Source organism: Lycorma delicatula, chromosome 6 (genome assembly GCF_047948215.1).
Source record: "Lycorma delicatula isolate Av1 chromosome 6, ASM4794821v1, whole genome shotgun sequence".
NCBI classification, from domain to species: Eukaryota; Metazoa; Arthropoda; class Insecta; order Hemiptera; family Fulgoridae; genus Lycorma; species Lycorma delicatula.
This window is the reverse complement of record NC_134460.1, coordinates 56,513,976-56,529,803: the sequence shown is the minus strand read 5'-3', so window position 1 is coordinate 56,529,803 and position 15,828 is coordinate 56,513,976. Positions and strand designations below refer to the sequence as shown.

At 27.3% G+C, this 15,828-nt stretch overlaps 1 protein-coding gene across 1 annotated transcript in view; it reads right to left on the bottom strand.

The window, feature by feature from the left end:
• Positions 1–15,451: 15,451 nt before the first annotated feature.
• The window catches only part of LOC142326864 (kin of IRRE-like protein 3), a 97,102-nt gene continuing 96,725 nt past the window's right edge, over positions 15,452–15,828 (bottom strand). The window contains exon 6 of the mRNA XM_075369597.1: positions 15,452–15,599. Coding sequence (XP_075225712.1) covers positions 15,502–15,599 — 98 coding nt within the window. The 3' untranslated portion in view covers positions 15,452–15,501. The remainder of the gene's footprint in view (positions 15,600–15,828) is intronic.

The window sequence follows — 15,828 nt, the reverse complement described above, 5'->3', positions numbered from 1 at the left end:
TAATGTTGCCACAAATTCAGTACATAGAATATTAGCATAATATTTTTAGAGAATGAAAATAAGGATTTATATATCTACCAGACAGCACTTCAAGTATGAATAAGTAAATGACTGTAAGCAGTAAAAAATCATCAATTAATTGCTTTACCTTATTCAATTTTTATTGGAACAGGTTGCAGATTACAAAATCAAACCATTTCATTCTTGGATTTCCTTTCTTGACCTTCTACATTACATTAAAAATCTCTTTTGTGGCTCTTAGATTTTCTGTGCAAATACCCAATTATCTTGGTCCATTTGTCCTGCTCCCTTCTCTCCTGTAGCGTTGACATTGTAGGTCTCCTGTCAGCCCACCAGGCTGGTCTAGTGATTAACTTGTAATTGTAAATCAGCTGATTTTGAAGTCGAGACTTCTAAGGTTCAAATCCTATTAAAGGCAGTTATTACTTTTATACAGATTTTAATACTAGATTGTGGATGCCGGTATTCTTTGGTGGTTGGGTTTCAATTAACCACACATCTCAGGAATGTTCAACCTGAGATTGCACAAGACTACACTTCATTTACATTCATACACATCATCCTCATTCATCCTTTGAAATAATACCTTATGGTGGTTCTGGAGGCTAAACAGAAAAAGAAAAAAAGGTCTATTATTTACAGTTTCTTAGTTGATCCCATCTTACAGTCACCCAAGTGTGTTTCAAAATGAATATCGGAGTTTTAAAGTTATGTAATATTTATTAAGTTTTACTTACATGGATAATTTATATATGAAACGAAAGAGCGACTCAGTTTTTCCTGTAAGTGCTCAATGTGAGCACCATTTGTCATATATCCAGCCAATAGGTCAGTTCATCCCATACTTTAATCAGCAATTCTTTAGTAATTGATGCGACAGCTGCTTCAATCCTGTGTTTTAAGTCGGGTAGGTCAACAATGACACAAATGCTTAATCTTTTTAAACATCAAAAGAAAAAAAATTGCACATGGTCAGATCCAGTGAACATGGAGGCCACGGCAAACAAGCCCCATGGTCCCATATCATCTTGCGGACCATCTTGTTACCAAATAAAGATCTGTGGTTCGTATTCTAGTTGAGAAAGAGCCATATTTGTAGCATACCAAGATAGTTCATTCGCATGTGGTTGAAACCACAGCCAGTGGTTTCACAACGGAAATTCAATCAGAATGCATGTTAACTGGTAATTATAAATTCACACTTTGCAAACTGCAAAACACACAAATCTGTTCCAGATTCCCAATCTTTGCTACTAGTGCTTTCAAGTGGAAAGTACAGGAAACAGTTTATGAGTTTTAGCAAAACTTTGAGTTGCTCTTTCATTTCATGCATATTACTAATCAATATACGTGAAACTTGAGAAATGTTACATAGCTTTAAAACTTCCAATATATTTTGAAACATACTTTTTATGTGTACATATTTAAAGGTTAGGTTAAGTGGATATCGTGCGAAGCAGTATAGGGAAACGATGTTATCTAACCAATAGCGCTTGCTTTGATCCCTAATCTCATCTAATTGACATAAAATATACAATTTGTATAAAATTTATAATATTAATTTACTATTTAAAATAAATTAGGTGGGGCACTAACCGAGCACATGGGACGGTGCTACAGACCTCATGATGATAAACGACCATATAATGAAGGAGCGTCAAATTTTGTTGGGGTGTCAAGTAAACTTTTTATCTTCATTTTTTTATATTTATTTATTTTATTTTGATTTTTTTTTCTGATTATGGCATTACAGCATTATAAATCTGGAGCATTCTTATTGATATATTTGTTTGTGACCTAATTAAAAATTACTGGAGTAGGTTTCAAAGTAGTCTGTTCAATCTTTAAAATTTTATATGAACTAAATTTTATATGATCTGAATATTAAAGAAATAAAGCTTTTTCAACATTTTTTTTAGCTTTTCAGGTCACATATGATATTTAGCAACTGTGTTTAAAATTTTCCTAACGTTATTTTTTATGTAAGATTGCCATCATCTGAATTAGTATAACTTGGTGATAAAACATATGGCAAAAATATAACTGAAAATTAGTTGAAGATTAATAAATTAATTTACTTTACTCCATTTTATTATCATTAATAAGTGACATTTAAAAAAATTTAAAATAGAGTTACTGGAATTTAAGTGATGTTATATCTAAAAAAGGAAAAGTTTAAAATCTAGTGATGTCTGTAGGATTTTGTAAGGAAAAATTTTAATTCATTTACTTCAGCTGGTAATACATTATTTAATAGTCACAGTTCAATTACTTTTCTTTCACATTCAGTTTATTGGTTTGGTGAGCAAACTCTCTTAAGACATATACTGAATTTCAAAATATTTCATGATGATAATCAATTTATTTATTTTTTATGGTAAGTAAAAAATTATATATTTTTTGGTTAAACCAGGAAGGTGAACATGACAAAGGAAGATAAACATGGTTTTATGTAAAAACTTCTTGAGTTCATCAGTAAGAATATTTATAAATTAATAACGTACATAATACATACATACAAAAAGCAAAGTTTCAGCATAAAAATAATACTTAAAGTACAATGATCGTTTCTTCCAGCATATTTTTTGCTACTGTTTATAGATTTAAATTAAATTAGGTCTATTTTTTAAAGTATGTAAAACTGCACTCTTATTTAAAATAAAATAATTGTTATACGCTCAATGAAAATTATTATTATTACTGACTAGGAAATTCAGTTTTTTAAATACAAAAGTAATAGTCATTGGTAATAAAACTTAAAATACACACAAAATTGAATGGCCTAAATGAGGATTTTATTTAACTTTTGTATAATACATCTAGTGCTATGTACAGTATTATTGTGTTTTAACACCAATTTTAAATTTATATTACAGTTAACTTTTTTAAAGATTTAATTTTTTTTTAGTAGTATTAATTATTTTGTAAGTCCTTGCTTAATGTCAAATTTGCATTCTAAAAATAATGTTTGGGCCAGGCTTAATATAATGGCCACTACAATGTAAAATGAAAACAGTTCCCATAGGGCAGAAAAGAAAAAAATACTTAGTATAGTAACTCTGCACAGATATATAAAAACAGTATCTGTTTTCACCTATTTCTTGTTATTTCCTATAAACTGCTAATGATAAGCATTAGTTTCCATTCTTTGAAAAACATGTCATGAATAACGTTCATGTACGTGTTTGAGAAATCACTGTTAAGACATGAATGGTCTTTGTATATAGTTGACTTGAAGAGTACTGATCCTTCTCATGGAAGGCAGTGTGTTATGTAAAAAAAGTGATTAAATATAATTTTATTTATAAATTAGCTAGGAAACAAGCTGCGGATAATGGAGTTAATAGAAGAATAACTAATCAGTCTTGAAAGTGTTCTTCTCCAGTTTGGTATTTCTTGATAAAACTCACCAAAATACCCGAAAATGTAAAGGTTAGGTTACTGCTTTGTGCATGTAAAAGTAACTACTGTTTAGTTAGGTCTTAGGTTTTAGGTCTCCGGTCTCTATTAACATGCAATAATAAGATTTCCAACATGTTATGAATTCCAATAATGTATGTTCACCATATTTGAGGAAAAAAGTAATTTCCTTTTCATAACTTTGGCATTCAGATATTAAAATTAATATTACTATAAAACATGTAACAATTGTAAATTTGATACAATCTCCACATTAGAAGGCTTTAAATATGCCAAAATACAGCATAACTAAGTTGTAACCATGAAAATAATGTAGTTTATTCTTTGAAAAGCATGAAAGAATATGATAACTTTAAAGTTTTAAATGACTCGCTTTCAAATTGTGCAGAAATTGTTCTTCTAAAAGATCTTTTGGAGTTAATTGAAGTGCCTTTTGTAGTAGAATTATTGGTGCTCTTATTAATATGCAGTCTTAAAACGGTAAGGAAATCCCATTAGTGTGAACAGAAGTAATATATTCAGTTAATGCTGCATTTGTTGTGTAGGTGGAATATGTACTGATACTGATATAAGGTACACATATAAGCATGACATACAGAATCAAAATTTGGATTTTACATAAACAGGACATGTACAAAGACAATCTCACAATATTCAAATTTTATATGTAACACATAGAGACCAAGGTATCAACATTATTTTATGTTATGATTTTTAAAAGCATACTACTACATAAACAACATATCAAATTAACATACATAACACAAGTTATTTATATATTATTTGATTATCTAGTAAAAGGTTTCTGAACCTTTTACTATGCAAAGATACTAAAGATTAACTATAAGCTAATAATGTTTTAGCAAAACTGGGAGACATTAGCTAGGGAATAATCAGTAGCTATTAATAATTCCTTAGCTTTATCTTTTATTTTATGTGCAAAATGTAATAATGGAATAGGACTAAGCATAACATTAGGACTTACAAAAACTGAGTAACATTTGAAATAACCATATCAATATATTCATAAAAATATAATATGCTTAATTAATATTTACACTTTTTGTTTTTTGTTTTTTTTTTGTTTTTAGGATAATATCTATAACAGTAATAGTTACAGTTTACTATACTTATTTATAATAAATTATATAAGTAATAAATGTATTAATATGATTTATGTACAACAAATTCAATAAATTTAATTTATAAATACTACACCTAGAATTTTTTTATATATACATTAAATTTATAATTTTTTTAATAATTATTATTAAAAAAACCATAGAGCTAACATATTATAAATAATTTTACAAATATTAACACTGAAATAAAGTTTTTTTGTTACTATCCACAAAATTAAAAAAAATATAAAAGTTTTAATATATAATTATGTAAATTACATGTGTAGTAGTTATTGTAATTATTTAACTATATATTCTCAACAGTTATAATTTAGTTTTAAACAAAATTATATAAACACTTTTCTGTAATACTTTTTTACAAGTCTTTCAGAACTATTGTAAAAGCACAATAATAACAAACAGATTACTTCAGTTAAACAGCACTTTATTGCCATATAAAGGGTGGGAAAGACCCAGTAAAAATTCTGTTTTCTTTAGTGCATTTAAATGACTAATGATTTTTTTTTATAGTTGCTGCATTATTTTAAACAATTGTTACTTTTAAGTATTTACACTTCCGACACAGGTTTTAATATAATGATTTTACTTGGTAAACCTTTAAAAACTTTAACTGACAGAATATGAGCTTAAATAATTAATCATTTTGTATAAAGTTATTTGGTTTGCATGCATCAGATCTTAATTAAATAATGTAAATTTCTACTTGTCATATATTCTGGATTTGAATAGAATAAAATTGTTTTTTGACAAATAATTATCTGTATTTATGGCTTTTACACAATTATTTTTCTGAAGGTTTCAAGACAAAGAATTATTCTGATTAAAAAAAATATAATAAAGTTAATTTTTTATAGAATCTTTGAGGTTTGTGTATGGATAGTGAAAATTAAATTACATTATAGAAATACAAGACCTTTATATTAAGGATTAAAACTAGAATTTTTAAATTTTGATTCAGAGAAAAGCATGCTTATCACTGTACTAGATGGATATTTTATTCACGTTGATAAAACAATTAAAGGCTGTTGCCTTCTGAACAATTTTTTCAACTCTTCACTTTTTAAGCTCTTTTAACCAATCTATTTAAACCAGAATATTTTAACACTACAAGGTTAAATAATTACGCTCAAATAACAAAAACATCAACTTCTCCTTTCTAGATCATCTGCATGCTTTGGTAGCATATTTTTCCTTCCTTATAGCCAAAATCTCTAATGTTAATAAATAGTTTAGTAAACTGCATTTTATTTTTAAAAAAAAATTCTCACTTACTCACTGCTTTTTACTAATACTTTTTTCTCTTTTTCTCTGTGTTGAGTGCTTTCACAGTGATCTCTGCTTTGTCAGATGTATGAATATAAAATTGTAGAATTAAAAAAGAATACTTAAAAATTAAAATATAGAGATGTATGTTTACTGTCTTTAGAGTTATCAGTGACGAGATGGTAAACGTAGCTCTCTAATTTTAATCTTTTAATTAAAAAATGTATAAATTCATTTCTTCTGACGAAGCAGAGATTTCTGGGAAAGTGCATAACAAAGAAAAAAAGAGGAAAAATAAAAATCAGTAAGTAAACAAGAATTTTTTTTTATAAATATTTTATAGTCAAAATTTTTTAATTTAATTCTCATAACTTATTCTTCCTGATAAGGTCATTATTAGGGCGTTAGCATATTCCTTGCGGAATATGCTAATGCCCTAATATGATGAGTGATAAAGCTCATTTCCATCTGGATGGTTATGTTATTGTACAAAACTGTTGATACTGGGCGTTGGAGAACCCATGTGAACTAGACCAAAGACCTCTTCACAGCTCAAAATAACAGTGTGATGCAGTGTCTCCAAGATAGGGATTGTTAGTCCTTAATTTTTGAAGAGGGGGAATCACAGTTACAGTGACATCAGCATGTTACATTGACATATCAAACAACTTCCTGCATCCAGAACTAGAAAGGTGTCAGGTGAACTGAGTGTGTCATGAGAGAAATGTGGTTCCAATAGGATGGTGCTGCAGCTCTCATGGAAAGAGCAACGATTAAAGTGGTTTGACAAATGTTTTCTGAACATGTCATTTCATGATTCGGCGATGTTTCTTGGCCTCCATGTTCTCCCAATCTATTGATTTATGACTTCCTTTTGTGAGGCTACCTGATATCAAGAGTGTATGTGAACAAGGCACACACAATCAAAAGACCTGAAAATTTCCATTTATCAAGAAATTAAGCTATGTAGAATGAAATTTTGGAGAAAGCCATGCAGAACTTTAAAGAGAGGAAATGTCAGTAAGATGACATCCTTTCTGACATTTTCCGAACCTAATTCAGGTACGTTGATTTCAAAAATGCAATAAAAATATAAATTATTTAATGTAAAACCTTTTTTCTATAATTAAAACAACCAAAGTTATTCAATAGTGAAAAAACATGCATTTCCTCTGCTTCACACTTAATAAAATAGCTGTATAAATATATATAGATATTAGACAAGTAATAACAAAAATAAACTTCCAGTTTTTCTTTAGATTTGTGTGAATATTTTTAAAAGTTAAAGACTTAATTTTGTATTAGGAGTACAAAAAGTTAGGACAATTTTCAAATAAAATATTATTAAACAAGGATAACAGTACTTTCTGATTAACAGGTTATAAAGGAATTTTTTTTCTTACACTAGTAAATTAAAAATAGTTTTACTAGAATTGATTATTTTTAAATATACGATGTTGCTTTGAAATATTTTTCTAATTAAAATTTGAATTGCATTTGAATGAAAATATTACTAAATTTTTGCTGGTGGAATAGTTATTATTATTAGTTTTAATATAATAATTCATTACTAATTAATTATAATATAATAATCCATTAATTATTAATAAATAATTCATTTACTTAAAGATATAAAATTATAGGTAAATAATGATTTACAAAAAAAAATTAATTGCTACAAAGTGTAGCAATTGTGTTCATTATTATTAAACATTCTTTGAAAAAACGAATGTGTTTAAAGTTCATTATTGGGTAACTGATGATATTATTATGTATAACATACTGATAATTGGTAAGAGAGGAAAGGATGAGTTAGATAGCAGTTTGTACAAGTGAAATACAATATTATGTGCTTAACTGTCAAATTTCTTGCAAGCACATTGCATTTAACTGAAAGAATAATATAAGTATGCAGTAATTTGAAAATAAAACACTAAAATCTTGCTTTAATCTTAAAGGAGTTATAATTACAAAGATGATAATCCAATTGTGAATGCGGATAGACATCATCTATCATTCAATTTATCATTTGTGTCAACTTTAAAATTAAAAATAATGATCAGAAAAACAAATTAATTTTTTTATTTTATGTATTTAGATTTTTTGAAACTGTATAGTTCGGAATCTAATTTTAATTTGAATAAACCTAATGATGAAATAGTATATTTTTTTAAACTAAGTGAGACTGAAGGCTTCAGCTGTATGTAGAAAATGCACAGAGCTGAAGTTCAGTATAATCTGAAATTTAGCATAACTACAAATTTAGGTAAAAATATAAGTCTTGATATGGCTAAGTATTTGAATACTTTCAAATTGGCATGAGCAGACACTGAAATAAAAAATTAAAAGTGCACATGTATTGAATACATTAAAAATTATGAGGGTTTTATCCTGATTAATCCGAATAATTTCTCTCTATTTTTCTGTTTAGCCTCCAGTACTACCATAAGATATTACTTCCAGAGGATGAATGAGGATATGTATGAATGTCAATGAAGTGCAGTTTTGTGTCAACCATTCCTGAGATGTGTGGTTAATTGAAACCCAACCACCAAAGAACACTAGAGTACCCATGATCTAGTATTCAAATCCATATAAAAGTAATTGCCTTTACTAGGATTTGAACCTTAATATGCTAGACTTTGAAATCAGCTGATTTGTGATGACAAGTTCACTACTAGACCAACCTGGTGGGTCTGAATAATTTCCAATGTGTTACAAAAAGTAAGAAACTTTATTCTGATACTACCAGTTTTATTGAAACTTGTTACTAGAATATTATTGCATCATTCACTAAATATTTTCTACTGTGTATTATTCATTTTTTTAATAAAACTTTTCTGGGTGTAGAGAGAGAAAAATAATTATCATATTACATTTAGAACCTGTTATATTTCAAATGTTTCTGGTAAAATGGATTTCATTATATTTTGGTTAAAAAATATGTTTTAAAAGTCAAGAGTTCTCCTATGAATAATATGTAGATGGACCACTGAATATAAGAATAAGAAGAGTAAAGATTATGGAGGTAGAAGAATTTTGTTATTTGGAAAGCAGAATTACTAAAGATAGGTGAAGGAGGAACGATATAAAATGCTGAACAGCACAGGCGAAATGAGATTTCAGTTAAAAATATAATTTGCTTACATCAAAAATTAATTTAAACATCAGGAAAACATTTTTGAAAGTTCATATTTGGAGTTTAGCTTTATATGGAAGTGGAACTTGAACGATTGGAGTACCTGAGAAGAAAAGGTTAGAAGCTTTTGAAATGTGCTATAGGAGAATGTTAAAAATCAGATGGGTGGACAAAGCGACAAATAAAGAGGAGTTGTGGCAAGTTGAAGAAAGAAGCATTTGGAAAAAAATAGTTAAAAGAAGAGACAAACTTGTCGGCCACATATTAAGGAATCTTGGAATAATCACTTTAATATTGGAGGGACATGTAGATGGGAAAAATTGTGCAGGTAGGCAAAGTCTGGAATATGTAAAAAAAAAAATGTTAGGGATGTAGGATATAGGGGGTGGTATACCGAAATGAAATGACTGGCATTAGATGTTGAAGGAGTTATTTGCCTGTTTTTAAGAATTATATATACTTTTTTTTTGTTTTTCAAGATTATAGTTTTTAACTATTTTTATTAAAATAAGTTAATAGTAATTTTTATTACTTTTAAATAACTTCAAGTTACATTGCTTAAAGACTATTATTTAAAATTTTATCTCATGTTTTTGTTATTATTTTTATAATAAAGAATAAAAAGTAAATAAATATTGGCTGTTATGAAGGGCTATATTTATTTAAAGGTTCTACTTATATTATTAACTATTAAATCATACTATTTTTAATACCTGTCTTAATTAAGATGTTTTGTGACTTGCGCAAATTTTCAAAGATTATATCATTAAAATGAAAGGGTTCCTTTAACTATTTTAGACTGATCTCATTGTTATCAATTCCAACAAACATATTTGAAAATCTTATTCCTTACTTGTCAGTAATTTAAATAAACAGAAGGGACTCATTACAAAATGATCAACAATAATAAATTTTATTAGCATCACAGAATACTTTATACAAAAAAACAGGTTGATTTCTATAAACAGAATTAGCAAGATTTTTATTTTTTCAAAAAAATGAGAAATATTAGTTTTTGATATAATTGGTGATTAAAAATTACTTTAATTTCTACAATCATATTTAAGAAAATATTAACAATTTGTTTAATTTGATGGATTTTCTTCTGAAGAATTCAATGTATTCTAGTGTACTGATAAAATTTTAAGATAAAATTTAAATTTACCCACTATTGTTTGATAATTTACAGTAAGATAATGAAACTAGTATAAAATACTCTCAGATGCGATACGAAAGTGAAAGTAGCTAGTATAAATACACTGATGGAAAGGCACCAGTGGTATCCCAAATGAGGCCAAACTGATGAATGTGTGGTGTTATCAAGATTTAGAGAGTCTAAAAGATGACCTCTGGTAAAGCCCATAGGACTAGGAATGGAGGGAGTGGTATGGCCACTGGGATCATCCCAAGATGGGTGGGTGTCTTCCCCTACAGAGGTCAGGATGATGGTATTCATGTATTTTCCACGAATTATGAATCTTATGATTTTTTATTCTTATTTGAATAGAATTTTTGAGAGATCAGCTTCTAAAAAGTTCTTTTTAAGGTATGCAAATGTAAATCAAAGTTTTAGCAGTATTTGGCATATATGTAAACACTTTAGAATTAATTGGCCAAATAAGATACCTAAAGACAACTCTTGACTGAAATCTAACTTTTAATGGTACTGTTTATAATACAACAGTGAGCGAATGCACTAATTGAGAATGTTTTATAATTTTAAATATCAAAATTTTAAATTTAAATTATTATTATTTGATCCAGTCTAGACTAGAATAGCCTCCACTATATAAGGAGTTGAAATATATTAAATTTTTATGAGATTTATGAGTAACGGATTAAAACAGTAAGAGGAAATTTCTGATATCTTTTAGTTTTTGCTTTAATTATTGAGATCAGTTGAGAAATTAATTATGGTAATTTATAAAGCTTTTATGAATTTAAAGCCTTAATTATAGAAGACAAATACATTTTTTGTCTTTATTATATAAATTGATAAATAGCCAATTAAATGTTAAATGATGAAGACTTTTGTGTAGATAAAACTTTCACATTTCAACAATCAAAAGCAGAATACAAAAACTATTTTATTAACAGGAATTTAGATTTATGTTTTCTCCTTAACATCATAGAATTATGAAACACATAAGTGGATAATTTTACTGGTAATTACAACAATTTATGTTAAAATGCTCAGAAAAGTTGATCAACTATATAAGAATTTTTATATTCTTCCTTCTTTTGTTATTAATTTGGCAGCATTTGGAAGTCTCAGATTGTTTTATTAATTAATAAAAAAATTAAGGTATTTTTTTTTTTTCATTTTAATAAAAAGATAATGTTTTATTTTTGAGTGTATTCTACATTACTAATTTCAGTATTATAATATCAAATGTGTTATTTTTTTTTATTTACTTATAGTACGAGGTCTTACAAGGGGGAAAATATATTTTATTGGACCATTTTAGTGTAATAAATAAATAATGTAAAGATTTTGTGACCATATAGAATTACTAGAATTAAAATGCAAGTTTTGAGAGATAATATGCATACAAATTTGCTTTTCTTGATGTCATATTAACAAAACCTCAATTTATTTAAAAAAAATAAAATTTCATTGATAAAACAAATTATATGGTTCAATTATTGGTAGACAATATCTAATTCTCATCACATTAGATCTCATTTACTGTACAATTCTAATTAGTTATTTTATGTAGTCTCGCCTATTTGACATCAAGTTAGCAGACCCATAATTTATTTTAAAAAATGGACTATGGTCAACTTAATTTCTTATTTAGTTTATGTGATAGTTTAATTTATAGATTTTCAATGAGTTTCTACAAATTGATGAATAATCCTTTAATGCAACATTATGTAGTAGCGATAATCAATTGTAATGTTTATATTTTATTATTTGACAATTACTAGATTTAAATCAACACTATTAAATTACATAATAAATATAACATATACAGATGTTAAATATGTAAATGAATTTGTGATTTTAGAAAGAAAATGTTAATGACACATATATGGATACTAAAATATTTATAAAATTTTTACATAAAGTATAGCTACATTATACAGACTTAATGTAAGTAAGAACAGAATGAATATACTTAAATTATCCCTTTCCAACCTGACCAGCACATTTGTGCAGGTTACTAAAAATATTTACTTATTTTTCAAAGGTCAAACGACTCACAATGGTTGTGCGGGTTATTCTTTCTATAACCAATCTGTCAATACTTTAACTAATTGTCGCTAGAGTACAATGTCTTAGTCTGTTGTCAAGTCAGAAGACTCGTTAACAGCCATGGTAAGTAATACAATTTAAAAATATTTAACATGTTTTAAATGTTTATAATAATATTTTTATCTTAAAAAAAACCTTACTTAAACTATCTAAAGTAACCAAATTGATTTCTTGCAATTGGAAGAAATTATTTTGCTTGAAATTATGACCAGCATTTTCGTGCTGGTTAGGGCTATACAGGTTAGAGCTGCAGATTACATAACACTTAATAATGAAAAAAATTCATAATTTAATTGACGATACTTTATAAATTGCTAAATACATGTAATTATTTATTTATCTGAGAGGATATTAGTTTAGCCTATCTGTCATAGTTACTAATCTAACCGAATTTTAGTTATCGCTAATAATTATGTCTTATTTATTTAATGGCTAGTAGTGTATTTTACTGAAACATTGAAATACTTATTCTCAATATGTTTTGAAATACATATATGCCGTAATTTGGTAAAATTGATAAATAAGTTCAATATTAGGTAAATATTTTATAGTGATCTGGTTTTTTGTGAAAAATTATTTTTACACGCACTAAAATATTCTTACTGCATTATAGAATACCTTTTTTTTCTTCAGATGGTTATTTCATTACGTGTGATTTCAAAAGATGCATTTCTCTAAATATTGGAACACAGTTCAGATAAATCTGAACTGAGAACATAGTGATTTATTTGATGATGAGAACATAGAGCAGACCACCCCCTCGATACCACTCCTCCATGAGATACTACCTCTTCGGATTCAACGTGGTAGTGGCACTTAATGATGATGAAATACATAAACATAAATATAAAATACATAAACATGTAATCAATTGCAACTAAGGGAAAATACCTATAAACTAATAGTGTGGAATTAAAAAAATTCTTTGGCATTAATCTAATAATGGGTGATACTGCATGTCTAAGGGTAACAATGTATTGGTAGCAAGGCTATGCTTTGGCATTCTTAGCTGAGAACATGTTGCGGGATAGGTTTCTAGCTTTAAGAATGAATTTATATTTTTTGGATATAGTTAATGTTCCACAAGAGTCTGAAAAAAAAAAGTTATGCAAAGGTCAGCCTGTTATTAACAGTGTCAGAAATATGTGTCTTTCTATTCCTCGTAATAAAGTTAATTTTTCAATTGAGCAAATGAACCCCTTTTCTGGAAAGTGCTCAATTAGGAAATTTATTAAAAATAAACCATGTCCTGTTGATTTAAAAAATTACATGATTACAATTGCCACAGGGATAGTATTAGATTTTGAGATCTATCAAGGCATACTCACTCCTTTAACAAATAAAGAATTAGGTCATGGGCCATCTGTTGTGTTGCACTCAGTGGAGAGTATTCCAGTTGGAAGTTTTGTTTATTTTGACAGATTTTCCACAATACCATTTTATTTTCCACAATACTTGAAAAACTGTCTGACTTGGGCGTAGAGGCAACTGGAACAATCATAGGAAATAGAGCAAGAGGGCAAGTTAAATTCTAACAACAGTAAAATTCAAAATTGAAAAGAGGCAAGTCCATACAGCATGTCAGATCTGATGAAAAAATTGGAATTGTTGAATGGAAGGTCAAAATGTTCTAATGGCTTCAATATGTAGTGATGTTGAACTTCAAGAAAAAATTCAGTGACAGTCAAAAAAACAAAAAAAAAGATATATTACTATTACTTGCCCATCCATTGGGCAAGTAATTTTGCATTTCATTGATCTGGCAACTGTTTACAGCTAGCTGCAGCACAAAGAATCTGCCAAGAAAAATAAACTTTGACGTAAAGATATAATGGATCTTTTAAAGTTTCGACTTCAGCTTGCTGAAGCACTGCTGGCAAGCCCTGATTGGCTTAGAAGAAATACCGAAAATTCAGACACTGATGAAGCTGGTCCTCCACCTGAATAATGGTCTATTACAACCTATCTGCTCCAGTTCCCTGTAATTACAAAGGTATGATGGTATGACCACTTCCAAACTGTAGATTATATTAAATCTCCAAGAATTTACAGGTTGGAAAATTACAAAGCAGAACAAAAACTCGGTGTGAAAAGTAAAATGTATACCTCTGTTTTCTTAAAAACCAAAACTGTTTTAAAGCTTTCCATAAAAAGTTAAAATGTGTTTTATTTGGGTTATACGATCTCCTTTACTAGGCTATCATTTACAATTTTTGATTTTTAAAACAAACTTTTTTTTTTGTTTTCAAATAAAACAGATGGCAATTATATTAATTTTCATTATTAATTGGCTTTTTGTGAGAATGTTATTTTGCAATTAATTTTTTTTAAATTTGTATTCTATGTGAACTGAATTTTAATTTTTGATTTATATTTTATTCTGAAAGTTAATTTTTGTTAATCAGACGATTTTTTATCAAAATTACTTTTTTAATATCATTAAATATCCAGTAATACATTACTACTATAATTATTTTTATTGATTAAGTATTTTTTATTTCACTGTGCGACTGTTTTATAAATTAAAGTAAGATATAATTTTTTAACATATACTCAATTTTACTCAGTATAACCCTAACCAGCACAATCATGCTGGTTAGAATCTTTCCTTATTTTGTAAATAAAACCTAATCAGCACAACTGTGCTGATCACTTTTTATTGAAAATAGATGGAAAATATTTTTTAAAATTATTTTTCTGTTATTAAGTAGACATAAGACAAAGAACATTAAAAAGATGTGAAGAAATTACTAAAAAGGTTTTCAGAATGGAAAGGATAATATAAATTATGACAATTATTTTACATGCAGTATGAAAATACAAGAATAAATTCATTGTTATTAAATGTTAAAACAAAATGGTGTGACCTATTAATCATAAAGTTTCAATTCACTTTTAGAAATGAAATTTGAAATAATATGCAAATTTTTTAACCACTTTTTAAACATATAATATTCTTAATCAAAAATGATAAAGATAAGTCTTGAAAAAAAACAACAAAAACAAAGAAATGGATAGATAAATGGAAGTCTAGTAAGCACTCAAAAGACAGAAAAAGTTCACAAATACACATACATACATATACAAATAAATACATATGTATGATGTGAAAATACACCTATTATATTCAGTCAATTTACATTAAAAACAGTATATAAGTTTTTTCTCATTTAAATTTGATTATTTTTTTTAACATACTGCACACAATATGAGATCTAATAATTGTAGACTGCAGAATTGCATAATGTGACAAGCTGCTACCTCGTTTCAATGAGAAATGGACTGATGAATTTAATGAAAATGATTGTTAATAAACCACTGGAAGGTATTATTGTTTCACCAGCTCCTGTTGAGGCTGAAAATCAAACAAAAATATTACAAAATTATCTTTTTATAAATTGTGGTGATTCACTAATAATTAATTGCTTTTAATAAAGTAAAAATTAATTAATTTGTAAAGTAGTGACATTAAGATCTAGAGTTAAAGGAGTTAAAATTCAATTCAGCATGTCTTTAAAATAAACTATTTGTTCATAAATTACTATTTTTGCATAAACTAAGTTATAAAATAAACCAAGAACTGT